Source organism: Loxodonta africana, chromosome 1 (genome assembly GCF_030014295.1).
Source record: "Loxodonta africana isolate mLoxAfr1 chromosome 1, mLoxAfr1.hap2, whole genome shotgun sequence".
NCBI classification, from domain to species: Eukaryota; Metazoa; Chordata; class Mammalia; order Proboscidea; family Elephantidae; genus Loxodonta; species Loxodonta africana.
Window position 1 is genome coordinate 109,812,887 of NC_087342.1, and position 19,914 is coordinate 109,832,800.

The window sequence follows — 19,914 nt, forward strand, 5'->3', positions numbered from 1 at the left end:
TCTTGGTTAGCAGCCATAGCACTTAACCACTATGCCATAGACATACTATAAGATGGAAACATTATTATCATAATCATTATGTCACAGAAAAAAGATATACATAAAGATAAAATTCCAAATGAAAATGTTAAGCCCTTGGAACAGATAAATAGGAATGATGAGGGGAATCAAGGTCGGGGGGAAGAGTTTTCAATAGGAGGAGGAGTAGACAGCTTCCGCTCAGGACAATCTGTACAGAGTACTTGTGGAGGCAAAGGAAGAGACCTGGAAAACCCAAAGGATCCCTTCCCCACTTAGAATCTCACATGTGTAATGGCTCCCCCCTCCCCTACCCACCCAGCAGTTCACTGTTCTCTCACTTTATGATATATTGTTCTCTTACCTGAATCTCTGGTCTTCACTAAGAGCCTGTATAACTGTTGCTCCACCAAAAGAATGCCCAATCATTGCTACTTTGTTCCTATCGATAGAGTCCTATGTGAAAATGCATAATATAAATTCATAACTATCTCACAGGGTGCTAGAAAAATAGACTAAATGATTTTGGAATCATGCAGTTATTATTCATCTCATGCACATGGTTAAGTACCTTGAATTTTTCTTATATAAGAGAAGAAATACCTACATACGTATGTGCGTGCATATGTGTGTGTGGGTTGAAGATTTGTAAAAAAATGCCGAAGTGAATTTAATGGTTCCCTTAGTCACCCACACTTGAAACTTCAACGTTAATGATGACTTCTGCATCTCCTCCCACCCCATGTTTATTAGTACGTTCATTCTCTGAGTATTTGTTGAGCCCCTGCTCTGTACCAGCCCCCTGTCATCTCATTTTCAATGAGCTCATCATCTATTAAGGAAGAAAGAGATACAAGCACATGATGCAAATACAATACAATGGTGCCAAGGAACACATATGATGAATATCTAATCCAGTCCAGGGGCAAGCACTGGGGTCTGGGAAAGCTTCTTGACGGATATGATGCCTGACTTGAATCTTGAATGTTAAGCAGCAGTTAGTCAGGGGGAAGTGTGTATAGGGTACAAAGGCATGGAGACAGGAGAAAGTGATCGACTGAGGGACAACAAACTCTTCATTATGTGTCTGCAGAACAGACCATCTTTACACTCAAACTAAAGCACTTCTAGTTCCCTCTCCTCCCTGTACTCCACTCAACCCCCCTAAAGGTTTCTGATTTTTTGCTAATTCAGTCTACTGTGCTTGATATTCTTCCACCCCCTCCCACATTCTGTCTAAACATTTTTACAAATTTTTCAAGATCAGGCTCAAAACATTCAGAAGGCTTCCAAAGAATTACAATTCAAGTATTGTATTCAGTTGAATTATTAATTAATATTATTATTGTATTAATCAACTTAATTGAGTATTAAGTTGAATCATATGAAAGTACCATTTTTTAGGTCAAAACTGATGAACTACGGTCAATTTCACACATAGTTCAAACTAATGAGTTCCTCATTATTGTAATACTTGACTTGTACCTTCTTTTGTATGTGTGGTCCTTTATCATGCTATACCTTGTATTATAACAGAAAAACAGACACTAAAGAACTATAGGACAAGGGGAAAATGGCTTTTTTAAGCTCACCTTCAGTTGTTTCACATCAAACTCTAACTCTAATGCATTCTGCACTGGCCTTCCATGATCAATGTCAAGAATCAAATCAAGAGCCTGGGAACACTCTTTGGCTCTTTGCCGTACCTAAGAAGAAAATAACAAAGTAAAATGTTGTAACTCTTACTTTAAAGTTTGTATAGAGATTGCATGTGGGGAAAGCAAGTGATTGAGTATAAACTGGAAATGGCTAAAGGAAAGTGAATAGAACACCACCTAGCATGACTCAGGCGTTAGCTTTGGAGCTGGGTATACCTTAGTCCAAATCCTGGCTCTGTTGCTTACCTACTGTTTGACCTCAGATAATTTACTTAACCTCTCTGAGCTTCCATTTATTGCAATAATAATGCCTACCTCAATGAATTGTGGGTAGGATTAAATGTGATAACATAGGTAAGGCAGCCACTAGAGAGCTTGGCACAAAGGTGGCAGCCAGTGTATTTTATTTCACTTCATCTTCCTAACAGTCCCGGAGACAGACACTGTTATATTTACTATTTTGTAGCAGATAAAACAGGTGAGCACAAAGAAACTTAACTTGTCCAAGAGGATCACCCCACTGCTAAGTAATGAAGCCAGGATTCAAACTTAGAAATTCAAATTCTAAGGTCTGTTCTCTTAATACTATTCTATGCACTCTCGCTGAAATAAAGTCTTTTTATATAGTTTTTGGCAGACAGTCCAAAAAATATTTTTTCGTGCTTTTAAAATTCTAAAATTAAAAGTTCTAAAGCAAAAAAAAAAAAAAAAACTGAATATCCACTGTTATTTTCTGGGATTTTTGTGTTTGCCTTTGTCTTTAATATGAACCGGGTATTTCATTAAGGACGTTTTATGACTCAGGAAATCTTCTGACAGATCTTCTGGGAATAGGAAGTGGGAGGTCTAGGATCATAGCTTGCTACCTGTAAAATGAAATGAGCAAATGGCATCATTCTGCACGTGCTCTTGGTCACCAAACTGCCTCTCTTCTCACTGAAATGTACCTGCTCATTTCGTAGAGGTGCTTCATCCTCATCTCGTTTTAGGGTTTTAAAATACAGCCAAGACTTGTTCCCTTTCATTGCAGCAGACTGGTCCTCGAAATAGTAAGTTGCAGATGCAGATCCATCTCTGTGATGCAAACAGAATTAATTGCTCTTTTTCTTCCGCATCTCACTTGTGTTTCTCATCTGCATCCTTGCCTCGACTTCCCACTGATCTTTCAGGCTTACCTTTCTTCTTCTACTCTTTTTTTTTTTTTTTTAACCCAAAAGACTCCCAAAGGAGTTCTAGCAAAAGACCTTAATGTGGTGGGTAATCTGAACCCGTTCTATATTCACAATGATTAAAGGTGCTACCAGCCATGACGGAAACTCAGCTCCGAATTTCAATGCTTTCACTTGCTAGCTGTGTAACCTTGGACCGATGACTTACCCCTGTTCAACTTCATTTTCCTCCTCTTTAAAACAGTGATAATAGTAGTTACCTGATATGGCTGTTATGAAGAAAAAGGCAATGGTGTATAAAGACACTCAGCACAGCACATGCCCACAATATGCACTCTAGAAATACACCTGTTTTTAAATTTTGGACAATCTAACAATTTCTTTTTTTTTTTTTTCCTCTTCATATAATCATAGTCAACAATTCTGTCAACATTCACAATAAAGCTTTATGAAAGAAGTACGGTTATGGGCATTAACACTCCCTTTATTTAGTTTTTTTTTTTTTTATTTTAGAGCTCAGCTACATACCAGGTGACATACCTGTGTTCTACAGCAGCAACGATAAACCCATGAGATGCCAGGTCATTGCCAACAGCAGAATAAATTGTCCTTTAAAACAAAGAGAAGGAAGCGTTCAACTACCGCTCACATTGTATGAAAAAGCATGACCACAAGGCTGGGTTCATAATAAAGCTAGGAACATGGAGATCATCACCCCCCTGTAGCAATGCCCTGGGGTAGAGAGGTTCTCAAAGGCTGGGGAGGGGGGAGTAGTATCCTGCCCTCCCCTCTCCCCCTCTCAGGAGATATTTGGCAATGTCTGGAGACATTTTCATTGTCATGACTGAGGAGAGAGTGCTACTAGCATCTAATAAGCAGAAGGATTCTACTACACACCTACAATGAATAGGACAACTCCCCACAACAAAAAATTATTTGATCCAAAATGCCAATAGTACCACAGTTATTATACCTTTGATAGTTCTGGGTTTTATTCTTACCTCTGCCATTTACAGCTACATGGCTTTAGGTAATTCTGATCTTTACTGAATTTTGTCCTGCCTGAAAAACAGGGCTAATAAAGCCTTAGCTTTAGGGTAGTTGTAAGGTTTGATAATGTATATAAGAGGATTGTGCAGTGTGTTGATTAAGAGAATGGGACCTACAGTCTAACCACCTAGTTTGAATCCTGGACCCATCACTTACTAGCTGTGTACCTTGGGGTAGTCACTTATCTTTTCTACGCTTTGATTTCTTCACCTGTAAGAGTGATACTATAATAGAATAGTACCTCATGGGATTACCAAAGGATTAAGTGACTTAATACATCTTCAGTACTTACAACTATGTCTGAAACAGGGTAAATACTTAAAACATGTTAGCTGTCATTTAAATGATTGGACAGGATACGATGGTTAAAGAATCATGTACTAAGCAACTACATTTATGCCCTTTTTCATGTCTTCATTTTGCACAATCTTTTTCTCATATCACGCATTACATAGGAAATGTCCGCAGAGAACAAAAAGAAGGTAGATAGAAGCTATGTATTCTACTGCTAAAGACACAGGACATTTTCAGGGAGGGGAAATGGTCTAGAATAGGAATTAGCATTTTTTTTTCTGTAAAGGGCCACAATGTAAATATTTTTACACTGTGGGCCATCCTGTCTTTGTTATAACTATTCCACTCCGCTGTTGCAATATAAAATCATCCATAGATAATACGAAAAATGAGTAGGTGTTGCTGTGTTCCAATAAAACTTAATTTACAGAAACAGGAAGCAGCCTGGATTTGGCCCTAGGGCTGTAATTTGATAATCACTGGTCTAGTATAAATCAAATAACTAGCTAGGCCATAATTAAAGGGCCGAATATAATTCCTTATTGCAGGTGATAGCTTCTTCCCAGTTAAAAAACACCATTTGTTTTCTGAAAGTCTTATGATCCTCTGAGGTGGAATACAGGGAGGCAGTTGAAAAGATGGTAGGAGAAATTGTGGTGGCCGTGAAAATGTACCTCTCAGACAACCTGCTGCAGAGAGCATAGTTGACTTAAGACCCCGCCCAGCTCCAGCTCCTTTAGATCCACCACCACGTTCAAGCCCAAGCTAAGCTTCCTTTGGGCTGCCTCCAACCAGTGACTGAGCATAGTGTGGGTGCTAACATAGGCCCATTTCTGTGAGATGCGGGACTCATTGGATGAGTAGCTTTGTCTCAAACGGCTCCCTCCACTGGCCTGGCCCAAACTTTCACAGAACTGGTGCTGCACTCTGAGACGCTTATTATCTAATCTATCATGGTCTGAAGGCTCTCCCCATCTTTTTTTTGTTCCCTTCCCTCTTTCCTTCACAGGCATTTCCCTCAATAAATACCTTTCAGAGTTAATCCAATCTTAGTGTCTGCTACTCGGAAGACCTGAACTAGCAGAGAGAATAATTTTTAAAGTGTATAATATAGGACAGCAACCAAAATTGCAAAAGTCTCTCTCCTCTGTTATGAGGCTAATTGTCATGAGCAGGAGGGAGAGAATGAACCATATTGTACCCTGACTGGGCAGAGTTAGGACTGATCAGTAGATGACAGCCAACTCTTGGGGAATCCCAACCCCTCTAGGACACTCCAAAACCTGCTATTCATTTTTTGGGGGGGGGGGGAAATGTATTCAGTCATTGACATCTAGAGGCTAAAATTGTTTAGCCTTTCAAACATTACCTGAATGCTCCAAGACCATGAGAAAAAACAATTAGTGGGTATTTTTCACCAGTCCTCAGAGGTGAATTCCACTTTGCTGGAGTTGTCATTGAGCCTAAACAACATGGGAGATTATAGTTAGTGTTTCTTCTGTCTTGCCAGTTATTTCAAAGTCTATCTCTTTAGCATAAAATCCCTGCCCATGGACCAAGTGGGATTCATACCAGGTATGCAAGAATGGTTCAACATTAGAAAATCAATCAGTGTAATCCACCACATATATAAAACAAAAGAATCAAATGATCATCTCAATAGATGTAGAAAAGGGCTTTGATGAAGTCCAACACCCATTCCTGATAAAAATTCTCAATAAAATAGAAGAGAAATTCCTCAACATAATATAGGGCATCTATTAGGTATACAAACCCAACAGCCAACATCATTCTTAATGGAGAGAGACTGAAAGCAATCCCCCTGATAATGGGAATAAGACAAGGATGCCCTTTATCACCACTCCTATTTAACACTGTCCTGGAAGTCCTAGCTAAAGAAATAATTGGAAAGGAAGAAGTAAAACTATCCTTAATTGCAAATGATATGATCCTATACATAAAGAACCCCAAAGATTCTGCAAGAAAACTACTGGAACTAGTAGATTCATCAGAGTAGCAGGATGCAAGATCAAGATACAAAAATCAGCTGGATTCCTATACACCAACAAAAAGATCTTCAAAAAGGAAATCATGAAAACAAGACCTTTTATAATAGTCCCTAAAAAGATAAAATACTTACGAATAAATCTAACCAGGGATGTAAAAGACCTATACAAAGAAAACTACAAAACACTACTGCAAGAAACCAAAAGAGACCTACATAATTGGAAAAGCATACCATGTTCATGAATAGACTTAACATGGTGAAAATGTCAATCTTCCCAAAACGATCTACAAATATAAAGCAATCCTGATCCAAATACCAACAGTATTCGTTAACAAGATGGAAAAACTAATCATTAACTTTTATATGGAAAGGAAAGAGGCCCCTGATACGTAGGCATTATTAAAGAAAAAGAACAAAGTAGGAAGCCTCACACTACCTGATCTCAGAACCTACTGTACAGCCATGGTAGTCAAAACAGCCTGGTACTGGTACAATGACAGATACAAAGACCAATGGAACAGAATTGAGAACGCAGATGTAAATCCATCCACCTATGGTCAGCTGATCTTCAACAAAGGCCCAAAGTCCATCAAATGGGGAAAAGACAGTCTCTTTAACAAATAGTGCTGGAAAAACTGGATGTCCATCTGTGAAAAAAATGAACTACTAGAAAAAGACAGAAAATAACAAATATTGAGAGGTTGCAGGAAACTTGGAATTTTTAAGTGCTGCTGGTGGTAATGTAAAATGGTATAGCCACTATGGAAAACGATATGGTGTGTCCTTACAAAGCCAGAAATAGAAATACCATATGATCTGGCAACCCCACTCTTAGGAATATATCCTAGAGAAATAAGATCCGTCACACAAATTGACATATGCATACCCATGTTCATTGCAGCATTATTCACAACAGCAAAAAGATGGAAACAGCCTACGTGCCCAACAACAGATGAATGAATACACAAATTATGGTACATATACACAATGGAATACTATGCAAAGATAAAGAGCAATAATGAATCTTGGAAACATTTCACAACATGGGTGTATCTGGAGGGCATTATGCTGAATGAAATAAGTCAACCACAAAAGGACAAATATTGTATAAGACCACTATTATAAAAACCCAAGAAAAGGTTTATACGCAGAAAAAAAAAATCTTTGATGGTTACGAGGGAGGGGACTGGAAATCACTAACTAGATAGTAGGCAAGTTAACTTTGGTGAAGGGAAAGAAACACACTACAGGGGAAGGTAGCACAACTTGAACAAGACAAAGTCATAGAAGCTTTCTAGACACATCCAAACACCTTGAGGGACCAAGTTACTAGGGCTGAGCAGTGGGGACCATGGTCTCTGGGGGACATCTAGGTCAAGTGGCATAACATAGTTCATAAAGAAAATGTTCTACATTCTGCTTTGGTGAGTAGTGTCTGGGGTTTTAAAAGCTTGACAGTGGCCATCTAAGATAAATCTATCAGTCCCATTACATCCGGAGCAAAGGAGAAAGTAGAAAACCAAAGACAGATACTAGTCCAAAGGACTATGGGACCACATGAACCACAGTCTTCATCAGCCTGATCCTGGCTACCACCACCAACTGCTCTGACAGGGATCACAATAGAGGGTCCCAGACAGAGCAGGAGAAAAATACATAACAAAATTCAAATTCACAGAAAAAGGCCAGGCTTACTGTTCTGCCAGAGACTAGAGGAATCCCTGAGATCATAGTCCCCAGACACCCTGCTAACTCTGAATTGAAGCCACTCCCAAAATATACCTTTCAGCCAAAGATTAGATAGGCTCTGGTAACATAGTGGTTAAGCACTTGCCTGCTAACCAAAAAAGGTCGGCAGTTTGAATCCACCAGCCACTCCCTGGCAGCCCCTATGGGGCAGTTCTACTCTGTCTTATAGAGTTGCTATCAGTGGGAATCAACTCAAAGGCAATGTTTTTCTGCTTCTTTTTTTTTTTAAAATAAAAGAAATAATAACACACATGAGGAAAGTGCTTCTTAGTTCAACCATGTATACAATATCCAATGGGCAACACCTACTGTCTTAGGTATGTAGTGCTGCTATAACAGAAATACCACAAGTGGATGGCTTTAACAAAAAGAAATTTATTCTCTCACAGTCTAGGAGGCTAGAAGTCCAAATTCAGAACACCAGCTCCAGGGGAAGGCTTTCTCTCTCTATCGGCTCTGGGGTAAGTTCCTTGTCATCAATCTTCCCCTGGTCTAGGAGATTCTCAGAGCAGGGACCCCAGGTCCAAAGGATGTGCTCCACTCCTGGCTCTTCTTGCGTGGTGGTAATGAGTTCCCTCTCTTTTCTGCCCCAATTCTCTTTTTTATATCTCAAAGAGATTGACTCAAGATAAAACCTTATCCCATAGATTGAGTCCCACATCATTAACATTACTGCTTCTAATCCTGCCTCATTAACAGCATAGAAGTTAGGATTTACAACATATAGGATAAAAACATCAGATGACAAAATGGTAGACAACCACACAATACTAGGAATCATGGCCTAGCCAAGTTGTTACACATTTTTAGGGAATACAATTCAATCCACAACACCTGCCCAAAAGCAAAGATGAGAAGGCAGGAAGGGATAGGAAAACTAGACAAATGGAAGTGGGGAACCCTGGGGGGAAAGGAAAAGGGGGAGAGTGTCAACACATTGTGGAGATTACAACCAATAACCAATGTCACGAAACAATTTGTGTATAAGTTTTTGAGTGAAAAACTAATTTGCACTGTAAACTTTCACCTAAACCACAATTAAAAAAAAAAATCCTGACCCATGAAATCTATATCTATGTTTGTCACATGGGGTCGCTATGAGTCAGAAATGACTCAACAGCAACGGGTTTGGTTTGGTTTTTTGGTATGGATTAACAGTGAATTCATTAAAAAAAAAAAAAGTCTGCTACTTGATACCCATCAATCATAGACAAAACCATACTCGTTGCTACTGAGTCAATTTCAACAGATTAGAACTGCTCCATATGGTTTCCAAGGCTGTAATCTTTATGAAAGCAGACTGCCACATCTTTCTCCCATGGAGCAGCTGGTGGGTTTGAACCTTTCAGTTAGCACTCCAGCACTTAACCACTGCACCACCAGGGCTCCTTCCTAAGACCATTAAAAAAAAAAAAAAAACACCAAACCAGTTACCAATTCTGACTCACAGCAGCCCTACAGGACATGGCAGAACTGCCCCATAGGATTTTCAAGGAGCTGGTGGTTTAGAACTGCTGACCTTTTGGTTAGCAGCCGAGTTCTTAACCACTATGCCACCAGGGCAGCTCTTAAGACCACGTTGTTGTTATTGTTAGGTGCCATTGAGTCGGTTCTGACTCATAGCAACCCTATACGACAGGGTAGAACTGCCCATAGAGTTTCCAAGGAGCGGCTGGTGGATTCAAACTGTCAACGTTTTGGTTAGCAGCCGAGCTCTTAACCACTATGCCACCAGGGCTCCCTTAAGACCATAGGATCATTAATTATCAGTTCTGTCAGTCCTCAATTTATGGTGAAAGATTGTTCCTTCTTAGTGGTGTATTCCAGAAGGCTGCTCCTTATTGCCATTCCCAGGTCTTGGCAAAACTTTAGTGGGAATGCTCCAAAACTAGACTATCCAGTTGTCTTTGTTTTTTCACCTGCTATACCAGTTTTTTATACCAGTTTGGGAGTGGGTATACCAGAAATACCACAAATGAGTGGTTTTAAAGGACAGAAATTTATTTTCTTACAGTTAAGGCTAAAAGTCTAAATTCAGGACACTGGCTATAAGGAGAGGTCCTTTTTTAAATCTATTTCAGCTTCTAGTAGCCAGCAACCCTTGGAGTGCTGGGCTGGTAGCCTCATCTGCCTCTGTTGTCTTCAGATAGTGTCTGCCTTCCTTGTGTCTATTTACTTGCCTCTGTCTATGATGTTGCTGTGTGCCATTGAATGGATTCCAATTTACAACAACTCTACATGACAGAGTAGAACTGCCTCATAAGGTTTCGTAGGCTGTAATCTTTAAGGGAGCACATTGCCAGGTCTTTCTCCCTTGGAGCCGCTGGGTGGGTTTGAACAGCCAACCTTTCGATTAGTAGCTGAGTGCTTGACCACTGCACCACCAGGATGGGCCTTATGCAACAGGGATTAGGTCTAGGACACATTCTACACTGATAGGACCTAATTAACATAACAAAGAAAACTATTTCCAAATAGAATTACATCCACATGTATAGGGGTTAGGATTGCAACACATGTTTCGGGGGACACAATTCAATCTATAACACCAATAAACCTCAAGAAAATTACATTGAGAGCTAGAGCCTGAGAATTGGAGCCTTCTCTCATTCTGCCTTCAGACTCAGGGCTTTGGAAGCAGCTCTGCCACCTACTAGCTACTGACCTTGGGCAAGTTATGCCAACTCTGAGGCTCAGATCCCTCTTCTGTAAAATGGAGAAGATGATATCTATCGCACAGAGTTTTTGTGAGAATTTTATTTCATTAGATAACATAAGTAAAGCACCAGTCACATAGGTCACAATTTAAAAAGAATGGAAGACATTGTTTTCACTTCTTAATTGTTACTGCCATCATTATTATTAGCTATTATTTGTGTTTCATTTTCTCAAAATAGAGATGTGATCGTGAAGATTGTAATGACTGCTATGGAAATGATTTATAAGATATGTTGTTGTTGTTGTTACAAAACTCAATGCCATCGAGTTGATTCTGACTCATAGCAACCCTACTGGACAGAGTAGAACTGCCCCATAGGGTTTCCAAGGAATGGCTGGTAGATTCAAACTGCCAACCTTTTGGTTAGCAGCCAAGTTCTTAACCGCGTGCCACCAGGGCTCCAAATGTTTTTGCTAGGTGCTAAGTCAATTCCAACTCATAGCGACCCCATGTGACAGAGTAGAACCGCCCCATAGGGTTTTCTTGGCTTTAATCTTTATGGAAGCAGACTGCCAGGGTTTTTCTCCCTCAGAGCTACTGGGTGGGTTCAAACCACCAACCGTTTCCTTAGCAGCTGAGCCCCTAACCATTGCACCACCAGGATTCCTCTTATAAGATACATAGCACCATCTAAGTACACAGTTATAATCTTGTCATCACTTCTATTATAAACAAAACAAAAACCCTCCAGGGTGATGTTTAAAATGAATCCCAAAAGTTGCAGATAGTTTTGAGGGGAAAATTTCAAAACATAATTAACTCAGCCCAACAACAGCAGTATCTGGGCAAACAGATAAGGAAAAGTCTATTATGACTGTAATGTGGATGAATTAAGTGATGGATACACATTTAATTATCAGGGGTGGTAGAGCTATCTCAGTGAGGAAGACTGGCCCTTTAGGCTGCCATGGGTGGGAATGACAGTCCAGCCTCTTTCATTTATGACATTTATGGCTCATTCGTTTTGGGTTTGGAACAACACAATGGTTTCCTTCCCTCCCTCCCTCCCTCTTTCTTTCCTTCATCCCTTCTTTCCTTCCTCCCTTGCTTTCTTCCTTCTTTCCTTTTCTCCCTCCCTTCCTCCCTCTCACCTTCCCTCCATTGCTACCACCCGCTCTCCCTCTCTCCTTCCCTCCCACCCTCTTTCATTCCTTCCTCCCTCCTTCCTGCCATTCTTTTTGTTCTTTTTTTCCTTCCCTCTTGTCGTGGATTGAATTGTAACCCCCAAAAGTATGTGTCAACTTGGTTAGATCATGATTCTCAGTGTTGTGTGCTTGTCCTCCATTTGATCTGATGTAATTATCCTGTGTGTTGTAAATCCTAACCGCTATGATGTTACTGGTGGCGTAGTGGTTAAGAGTTTGGCTGCTAACAAAAAGACTGGCAGTTTGAATCCATCAGGCACTCCTTGGAAACCCTACAGGGCAATTCTACTCTGTCCTACAGGGTTGTAATGAGTCAAAATTGACTTGATGGCAATGGGTTTGGGTTTTTCTTTTCATTTATGACGTTAACAAGGCAGGATTAGAGGCAGTTATTGTTAATGAGGCAGGATGCAATCTACAGGATTAGGTTTTATCTTGATTCAATCTTTTTTGAGATACAGAAGAGAGAAGTAAGCAGAGAGGAAAGGGACCTCCTATCACCAAGAAAGAAGAGCCTGGAGTGGAGCATGTCCTTTGGATCCAGGGTCCATGTGCTGAGAAACTCCTAGACCCAGAGAAGACTGATGACAAGGACCTTCCCCCAGAGCTGGCAGAGACAGAAAGCCTGGAGCTGGTATCCTGAATTCAGACTTCTAGTCTCCTAGGCTGTGAGAGAATAAATTTCTTAAAGCCATCCAATTGTGGTATTTCTGTTATAAAAGTACTAGGTAACTAAGATACCTCCCTCCTTTCTTTCCTCCTTCTCTCCTTTCCTTCCTTCTGTTTTTTTTTTTCCTGGCTTTAGAAAGCACCTAACACAGAGCATACAGGGTCACACCAGCCAACATGCTGCTCTCACATTATTGCTCTCCCACAGCGTGGAAGAAGGAAAACTAAAGAGCAGAGCCTACAAAGTAGGATCAACAAAAATCTTACCAAATAATAAGCCCAAAAACTTGGCCATAATACTGTGTGTTCCAAGAACTTTAGTAAGACCAAAAAAATATTCTTTGTTTGGGATCCAAAGAGTATCATGGTGGTCATCATCTTGGGTTGGATAATACAGACGCAAGAAGCTGCCCTGTTGAGAAAGGAAATTAATGTACTTTTGAGAAGTTGCTTTTCAAACATATGCCAACAGCTATTTTGCACATTTAATTAGTGAGGACCCAAATACTCTGTAGTTCATGAAAAGATGGAGAGAATATTTTAAGCTGTTGTGGTGACTGAAAACCATTATGAAAGAGAAGAGAAATAGAACAATATGCTTTCTAAGTGAAAAGAAATTATAAGCAACCTGGCTTCAGCCATTAAGGAAAAGGAAAATAGAGGATGCTGCTTAATTCATCGGATGACAGCAAAGAACTGGGGAATGACTAAACTAGCAAAAGGCTTCTTATGAAGCAACATGAATGGTAAAATGAGTCACTCTCAGGTGAGGACAATGTCAAGTTGCAGTACCTTCTAAAGGGCCATAGAAACAGTCAGTACAAAAAGTCTATAAGGGTAAAAAAAATAAGTAAGTTGTATTAATCAAAGCATTACCTTTTTGGTGTAATTAAACATCAAGTCTGTACAACCAACAGAATAAGATCCACTTCCTCTGGGAATTTTAGTTTGGCCAAAACTTGCAGCAGCTATCAAAGCTTGTATTTCATTAAGCCATACTGAAAAAAAAAAAAGAACAGGTAAATACCATCTCATCAGTCATCAATTACACCCCAGACTTTATTATGCAAAGGAATTCCAAGGGAATCAAGTTAATGCCCATGGTTTCTGGACTCCTCCATTTCTTTACCTAACTGGCAAAATACACAAATAATTATCGAGGGCCTTCTGTGCGCAAGGCAGTGTGTGGGGTTTTTGAAGGATAAAAAGATGGAGGCAGACGTAGCCCTTCTCGTAAGATACTTAAGACCATCACCCCCTAATATTTATGACCTTGCCCTCACTTTTTACTCCTATGCAGATTATATTAAAAATGACTTACCATATCTGTTTTCTGTAAACATGAACTTGACCCTACATTTTAGATTTGTGCTTTCAACTTCCCCTCGGCCTGATGTTCTTCCCATAGGAACATCAAAGCCAATGGTCCAAAATGAAACTAAACGACCATTTCCAACTCTTCCTCCTCACCTTTCTACCATGTAGCCTGCAAATCCTATCTCTTGTATCCCACACCAGCAATCTGGGAATCATTCTACTGTTCTACCTCTTTCTCACCAATTCCCTACATCTAACCAAGTCTCAATTTCTAATATTTTTATTTAGCTTAGGATTATTTCTCCAATATATTCTGACCGTTAAGCTCAACTGCCTCATTTAAACCCTTATTGTTTCTTCACCAGACAGTTGCTATCCCTCCTGTCTTATGCACCTTGGACCCTTCAAATGCACCCTTCACACAGCTCCTGGAGTATGAAAAGCACAAACCTCACCAGGAAATTCTCAAAAGTCTTCAAGGGATTTTAAGTAATTCTCGAAGCAGGAATGTATTGAAATCTTTTTGGAAGGCAGTTTGCACGTGGAATTTAAATCTGCACATATCCTCCTAAGCAAATACACTGTCACTGAGGCACAAATGTAACCAGTGTGTGGTAACCCCAGGTAGGTCAGACTAGAACTGCTCCATAGGGTTTTCATGGCTGTGACCTTTCAGAAGCAGATTGCCAGGCCTTTCTTCCAAGGTACTTCTGGGTGCATTTGAACCACAACATTTCACTTAGTAGCTGAGCACTTAACGGCACCAACCAGGGACTCCTGCCAGTGTACTGGGATTGAAGTGTGTTTAGATTCATAGATATAAGTTAAATCCCAACTTCCAGGACTTTTATAAGAAAGACCCTCCGTGATCTGGAGGTCCACTGCCTTGTACTCCTCTCCTGCTTCTACCCCTTAAGATATCCCCCCACCATGTGCTTCAGCACTCCTGACCTACACACTAGGCTGTTCGATGCCTCTGCACTTTGTAAATACTATTCCCTATGCTTGAAATTCCCTTGGCAAACTTCTATTCAATCTTTAATACTTTGATCAGATGCCATATCTTCTCTGAAGCCTTCTCTGACCCCTCATACAGAGTGTGTTGGTTAAGGCTGTGTGTCAACTTGGCTGGGCCATGATTCTCAGTGGTTTGACAGTCATATGATGTTGTGATCACTTCCGTGATGAGATTTGATATGATGTGATCACCTCCATGATGGAATCTGCTGTGAGTAGCCAATCAGTTGAAAGGAAGTTTCCTCGGAAGTGTAGCCTACATTGAATATAAATGAATATTCTGGCAAGGCTTGGGGCTTTTGCTTGTTCTGGATCCTGCAGCTGGCTCCTGTTTGTCTGACCTCTGATTCTTAGGACTTGAGCCAGCAGCTTACCTCTGGTCTTGCCTTCTGATCTTGGGATTCCTTGATCTCCACAGCCTGTGAGCAAGAGCCCTGCTCTCTGACCTGCCGATCTTTGGTTCGCCAGCCCCTATGGCTACGTGAATCAGGAGAAGCCTCTATTCTAACCCACAGACTTGGAACTTCCAGCCTCTACAACTGCTTGAGCCATTTCCTTGATGTAAAGCTCTCTCTCTCTATATATTATATGCTTTACTGGTTTTGCTTCTCTAGAAAACCCAGCCTAAGACACAGAATTAATCATATCATTCTCGGTATTACATAGATACCTTGTACATATTTTTAAAATCATCCTTCCTATCACATTTATATGACGATTATTTGTTTGCATTCTCTGTGTCCCACACTTGGCTATTTTTCAAGAGCTGGATCCATGACTTTGGATTTTTGGGTCTCAATACAATGTCTGGCACAGAGTAGGTGCTCAAAAAATATTTGTGAAAATGAACTGAACTAAGCTTTTCACTACTGCTGGCCTCTCTTGTTCTTCCTCCTTCAAACTCTTTATCATATATATCCTTTTACTTACACCCACTCCTGAAACTGCTCTGCTCTTCTCTGGTGCCAAAACCCTTCCACACACCTGAGGCTTCATCTGTTCTCTTCCTTTCTAAGCTCCCATCAAATCCATATTTGGTTTGATTTCCAGTACTCCAGACCCTCACTTTTCCATACATTCAGCTGGCCCATCTCTTCCTCTTTATTGGACTATGGGAATTGATTACTCTGCTAGGACTGACTCCTTTGTGGTTGCCATCATACCCTGCCTCTACCACTTAAGACACCAAGATCCTTATTAGGTATGACATCTCCATTGCTATCATGTGGCATCACCCAGAAAGGCTGCATCATTGGAAGAAGCCCATTTAGGTGACTCATGTATGAAGCACCTGCCAGCCATGAAGCCTTTCAACAATAAAGCCTTACTACTCAAACTGGGGTCTGTGGACCAGCACCACTGGCATCACCTGGCAGCTGGAAAATGCAGAATCTCAGGCATTCATTTCTACTGAATCAGAAAAGATGTGTCCACTGAAGTTTAAGAAGCACTTAGCTAAGGCACCAAGCCACCTGACCTGACACATGGATCAGCAATCCACAGTCAAATGGTGAGAGGCAGTTCTCAGGAAGGTAGCGGGGTAAGATGGACAGTCTCTGGATATTAGAGCCAGGTAATCCTACTTTGAATTCCAGATGTGCCTCTAACAAGCTACAATACTCTAGCCTAGGCAATTTATACTACCTCTCTGATAGTTACGGAAACCCCAGTGGAGTGGTAGTTAAGAGCTACAGCTGTTAATCAAAAGGTCGGCAGTTCAAATCCACCAGGCACTCCTTGGAAACCCTATGGAGCATTTCTACTCCGTCCTGTAGGGTCACTATGAGTCGGGATTGATTTGATGGCAGCAGATTTGGGTTTTTTTTTTTTTTTTTTTTTTCCTGATGGTTAGAGACCATCAGGATGGTCTGCAGAGCAGCTGTGAGGATGAAGTGATAATGTAGGTCAAGCACCTACTTCACAAGTTGACACATAATAGGTGGACAACTGATATTAGTTCCCTTCCTCAGAGTTTGTCCACTCGTGCTACCCAAATGCACGGTAAAGGTATTGGAGGGGTTTTAGCAGATGTAGATTGGAGCATAGCACTTTCCCTTTGAGCAGATTCAGAATTTTTATATCTGTCAGGACATTTCCTCAGTGATTTTTTTTTTTTAACTTTACCAGTAAGGCTATCAATAGGCTCTTCCCCTCCGGTTAAAGACTTTCTACTGTGCCATGCTTCATGGTGTAACAGGGGAACATCAGATCCAGAGGACGACAGGCTAGGCCATGCCTGCCATTCCTTCTAGCAATGAGCAGCCTGCGAGGGGCTGCACCCCACCCTACAGGTAGCCATGGTGTGGGTATAAAGGGTTGTTGGGAGACCTCCAGGGCACACAGCTCCTGAGAACTCACAGCTGCCTGGAAGGCACTACCCTGAGAGCTGTGAGTTCGGCTTAAGAGCCATGAGAGTGTTCAGTGGTCAGAGTCAGGGTGGCTGCAGAAACAGCTCACTGACATGAAGCCAGCTCAGCCATGGTCTTGAATCTCCTATTCTTTAACAATCTACCAGGACTCATCATAAAGGAAGATGCTTGTCAGGCTAAATGGCCACTCTCTAGATGACACAGTTTCTGTGGTCAGAATTTATAAATGTCTCTTTCTATTTTTCTTCAGCTTATTTTAATAGCAGCATTGAAGACGAGTGGTATACTATTAATACACATTTATGGTGGCATGTATTTGTCAGATGTTCTTGATATTCAGTCCCAGGTTTGAAGATGAATTATATACAGGCTAGAAAAAAATTATATGCTCTTGTGTGGTGTAGTTTTAAGTGCTATGGCTGCTAACCAAAAGGTCAGCACTTTGAATCCACCAGGTGCTCCTTGGAAACTCTATGGGGCAGTTCTACTCTGTCCTTATAGAGTCACTATGTGTCAGAATCGACTCCACAGCAATGGGTTTTGGGTATGGCTTTGGAGCCCTGGCAGCACAGTGGTTAAGAGCTTAGCTGCTAACTGAAAAGGTCGGCAGCTCGAATCTACCAACTGCTCCTTGGAAACCCTGTGGGGCAGTTCTACTCTGTCCTATGGGGTTGTTATGAGTCAGAATTGACTCAACAGCAACAGGTTTGGTTTTTTGGTTGTATGGCTTTATGTCCTCCATTAGCAAATATGATATCTCTAGCCCATATTTTATGTCTATCCATTTAATTAAAAGATTATAAAGAATTGTGTCTTATTTTGATCTTTTGTTAAAGTTTTTCAATATTTTTGAAAAAAAATTATGCATTCATTTTTGAAAACTTACAATGGAGAGGGCATTGGCTCAATGCTGGAAATGCATAGATGAATAAGAAGCAGTGTCTCTGTCCTCAAGTTTCTGTAGTCAGCTTCCCAATTAATTTTAAATATGAGGGGATAGAAAACATGCTTTAAGTTCCTCACCCTGTGCCAAGAAAAAGTGAATGATACAAATGCCTCCTAGGTGGTAATTTGTTCATCATATAAAAAGCAATGGGAAAAAATGAACTTAATTTCAACTAGACTGCAAGCTCCTTGAACTTGACTGCAAGCACTCTGTCTTAGTTACCTTAGCTTCCTGATAAATACTAGTGAATCAATAGACCTGTGAGATATTATTCCATTTCATATGCAAATGTAGATATAAGATATAGTCCTTCTCCTACTAATGCCTTCACTTTCTCAACTACAAAGTAGGGCAGAACTTATCTGTCAGTCACTGAGTTATGAAAGCACTTCTGTAAATGCTATGCTAAGGAGTCACCCATAGAGCCTGAATGACTGGATCCAGAGCCACCACATCTATCCAGGTGCACAGATAGTGTGATGCCATTCAGAGGCCACCTACACAGCTCTCATTAGGAGACCAGATAGGGACATGACCCTCTGAGATTAGCAGGAATTCACAAAGCTCCAGAAGCACTCTCCTAGCAATCAGTCCTGTCTAGAGATGGCTATCCAGCTCTGGCCACTCTTCCTAGGCTTGCCTAAGCCTTCACCTATCTCTTCTCCTTCCCACCCAGCACAAAGTAAAAAAGAGCAGGTGAGGAAGGTCAGTTGTCATCAGGAGCTTCTTGGTACCTATTTGTCCCTACTCCTCTCTGTTATTACGGAGAAAACATTGCTTCCCTCTGGATCCCAAGACCCTAAATTGCCATCTTCTCACACCATCCCCACTACTAACAAGGACCATGCCTGTTGATCAAGATACCTGCCTCTTCCTCACCTTTGTGGAAGCAGGTTTTGAGGTTGCCTCTCAGTGAATTGCAGAGTTTGTGCTACTGGGCTCAAGTGGGAGTGACTAGGGCACAGTTTTCGACAGTGATTGTAAGCTGAGATTCCAGTTTGTCTTAAAACATCTTACCCTGGTTCTATCCTTCAGTCATGATACTGAAGAAGAGAGGCACTGCTTTGCTTCCAGCTGGAACTACAAGAAAGTGAGACTCTCGCTCATACCCCAGAAGAACAGAGTGTCTCCATGAGCATTCTTCTTAACAAGACTTGCTTTAGGGGTTCTACATGCAACTTATCTGGGGCCATCTGTCAACATGTTAGTTGCTCAAGTCCTTGAACAAATACAGTTCTTACCTGATGATTTCATCTGGGCAGCAGGATGTAGGTCTTGCCAGCCAAAACGAACCAGTGTGAGGCAGCTGCAGAGGCAGAAAAGTGCATGCAATTTGGACGGCACCATCTTGGGGGCTGAGAAACGGTTTCAGCTTAATGTTCTTCCAAGCAGATAATTCAAAGAAAAAACAATGCAATAAAGAAGACTTATATAAGCTGACAGACTCAGTGAGAATGAAGCACTAGTAACATGACTTTATGTATTATAAAGGAAGAAGACATCTGGAAAATATGGGGCATGCATTTTCTGGGCTGGGTTTTAGATAGGTACAACGGTGGGTAAATCATTAGTAATGCTGGATTGTAGAGCACAGAAATAACACTGACTTTTTTTTTTTAGGCAGTTGTATGAGGCTTTTGGTGACTAGTTTGCTAATTTTGTGGCAGTCTAGTTTGGTTATAAAGAAGTGCATCAAAATATAATAATAATTAACAATAATATATTATAATCATGATAATATCCATAGGCATCATGTCTGGCATATAGTAAACGCTAAAAAGTTTTC

The 19,914-nt window shown here is 40.8% G+C and overlaps 1 protein-coding gene across 6 annotated transcripts in view; it reads right to left on the reverse strand.

Annotated features, from left to right (window-relative positions):
* PLA2G7 (phospholipase A2 group VII) overlaps positions 1-19,914 on the reverse strand; it is a 48,626-nt gene that overhangs the window by 4,842 nt on the left and 23,870 nt on the right. For 4 of the 6 annotated variants that reach the window (XM_023545197.2, XM_003404450.4, XM_023545202.2 and 1 more), the window contains exons 2-9: positions 19,370-19,509; positions 13,356-13,477; positions 12,747-12,891; positions 5,559-5,652; positions 3,386-3,454; positions 2,624-2,750; positions 1,611-1,724; positions 383-474 (exon numbers count right to left, since the gene is read on the reverse strand). In XM_023545197.2, the coding sequence (XP_023400965.1) occupies positions 383-474; positions 1,611-1,724; positions 2,624-2,750; positions 3,386-3,454; positions 5,559-5,652; positions 12,747-12,891; positions 13,356-13,477; positions 19,370-19,475 (869 nt within the window). In that variant the 5' untranslated portion in view covers positions 19,476-19,509. Of the gene's footprint in view, positions 1-382; positions 475-1,610; positions 1,725-2,623; positions 2,751-3,385; positions 3,455-5,558; positions 5,653-12,746; positions 12,892-13,355; positions 13,478-18,068; positions 18,207-19,369; positions 19,510-19,914 lie in introns of those variants that run through there. The other 2 variants (XM_023545205.2, XM_064287013.1) reach the window with 2 other exon arrangements.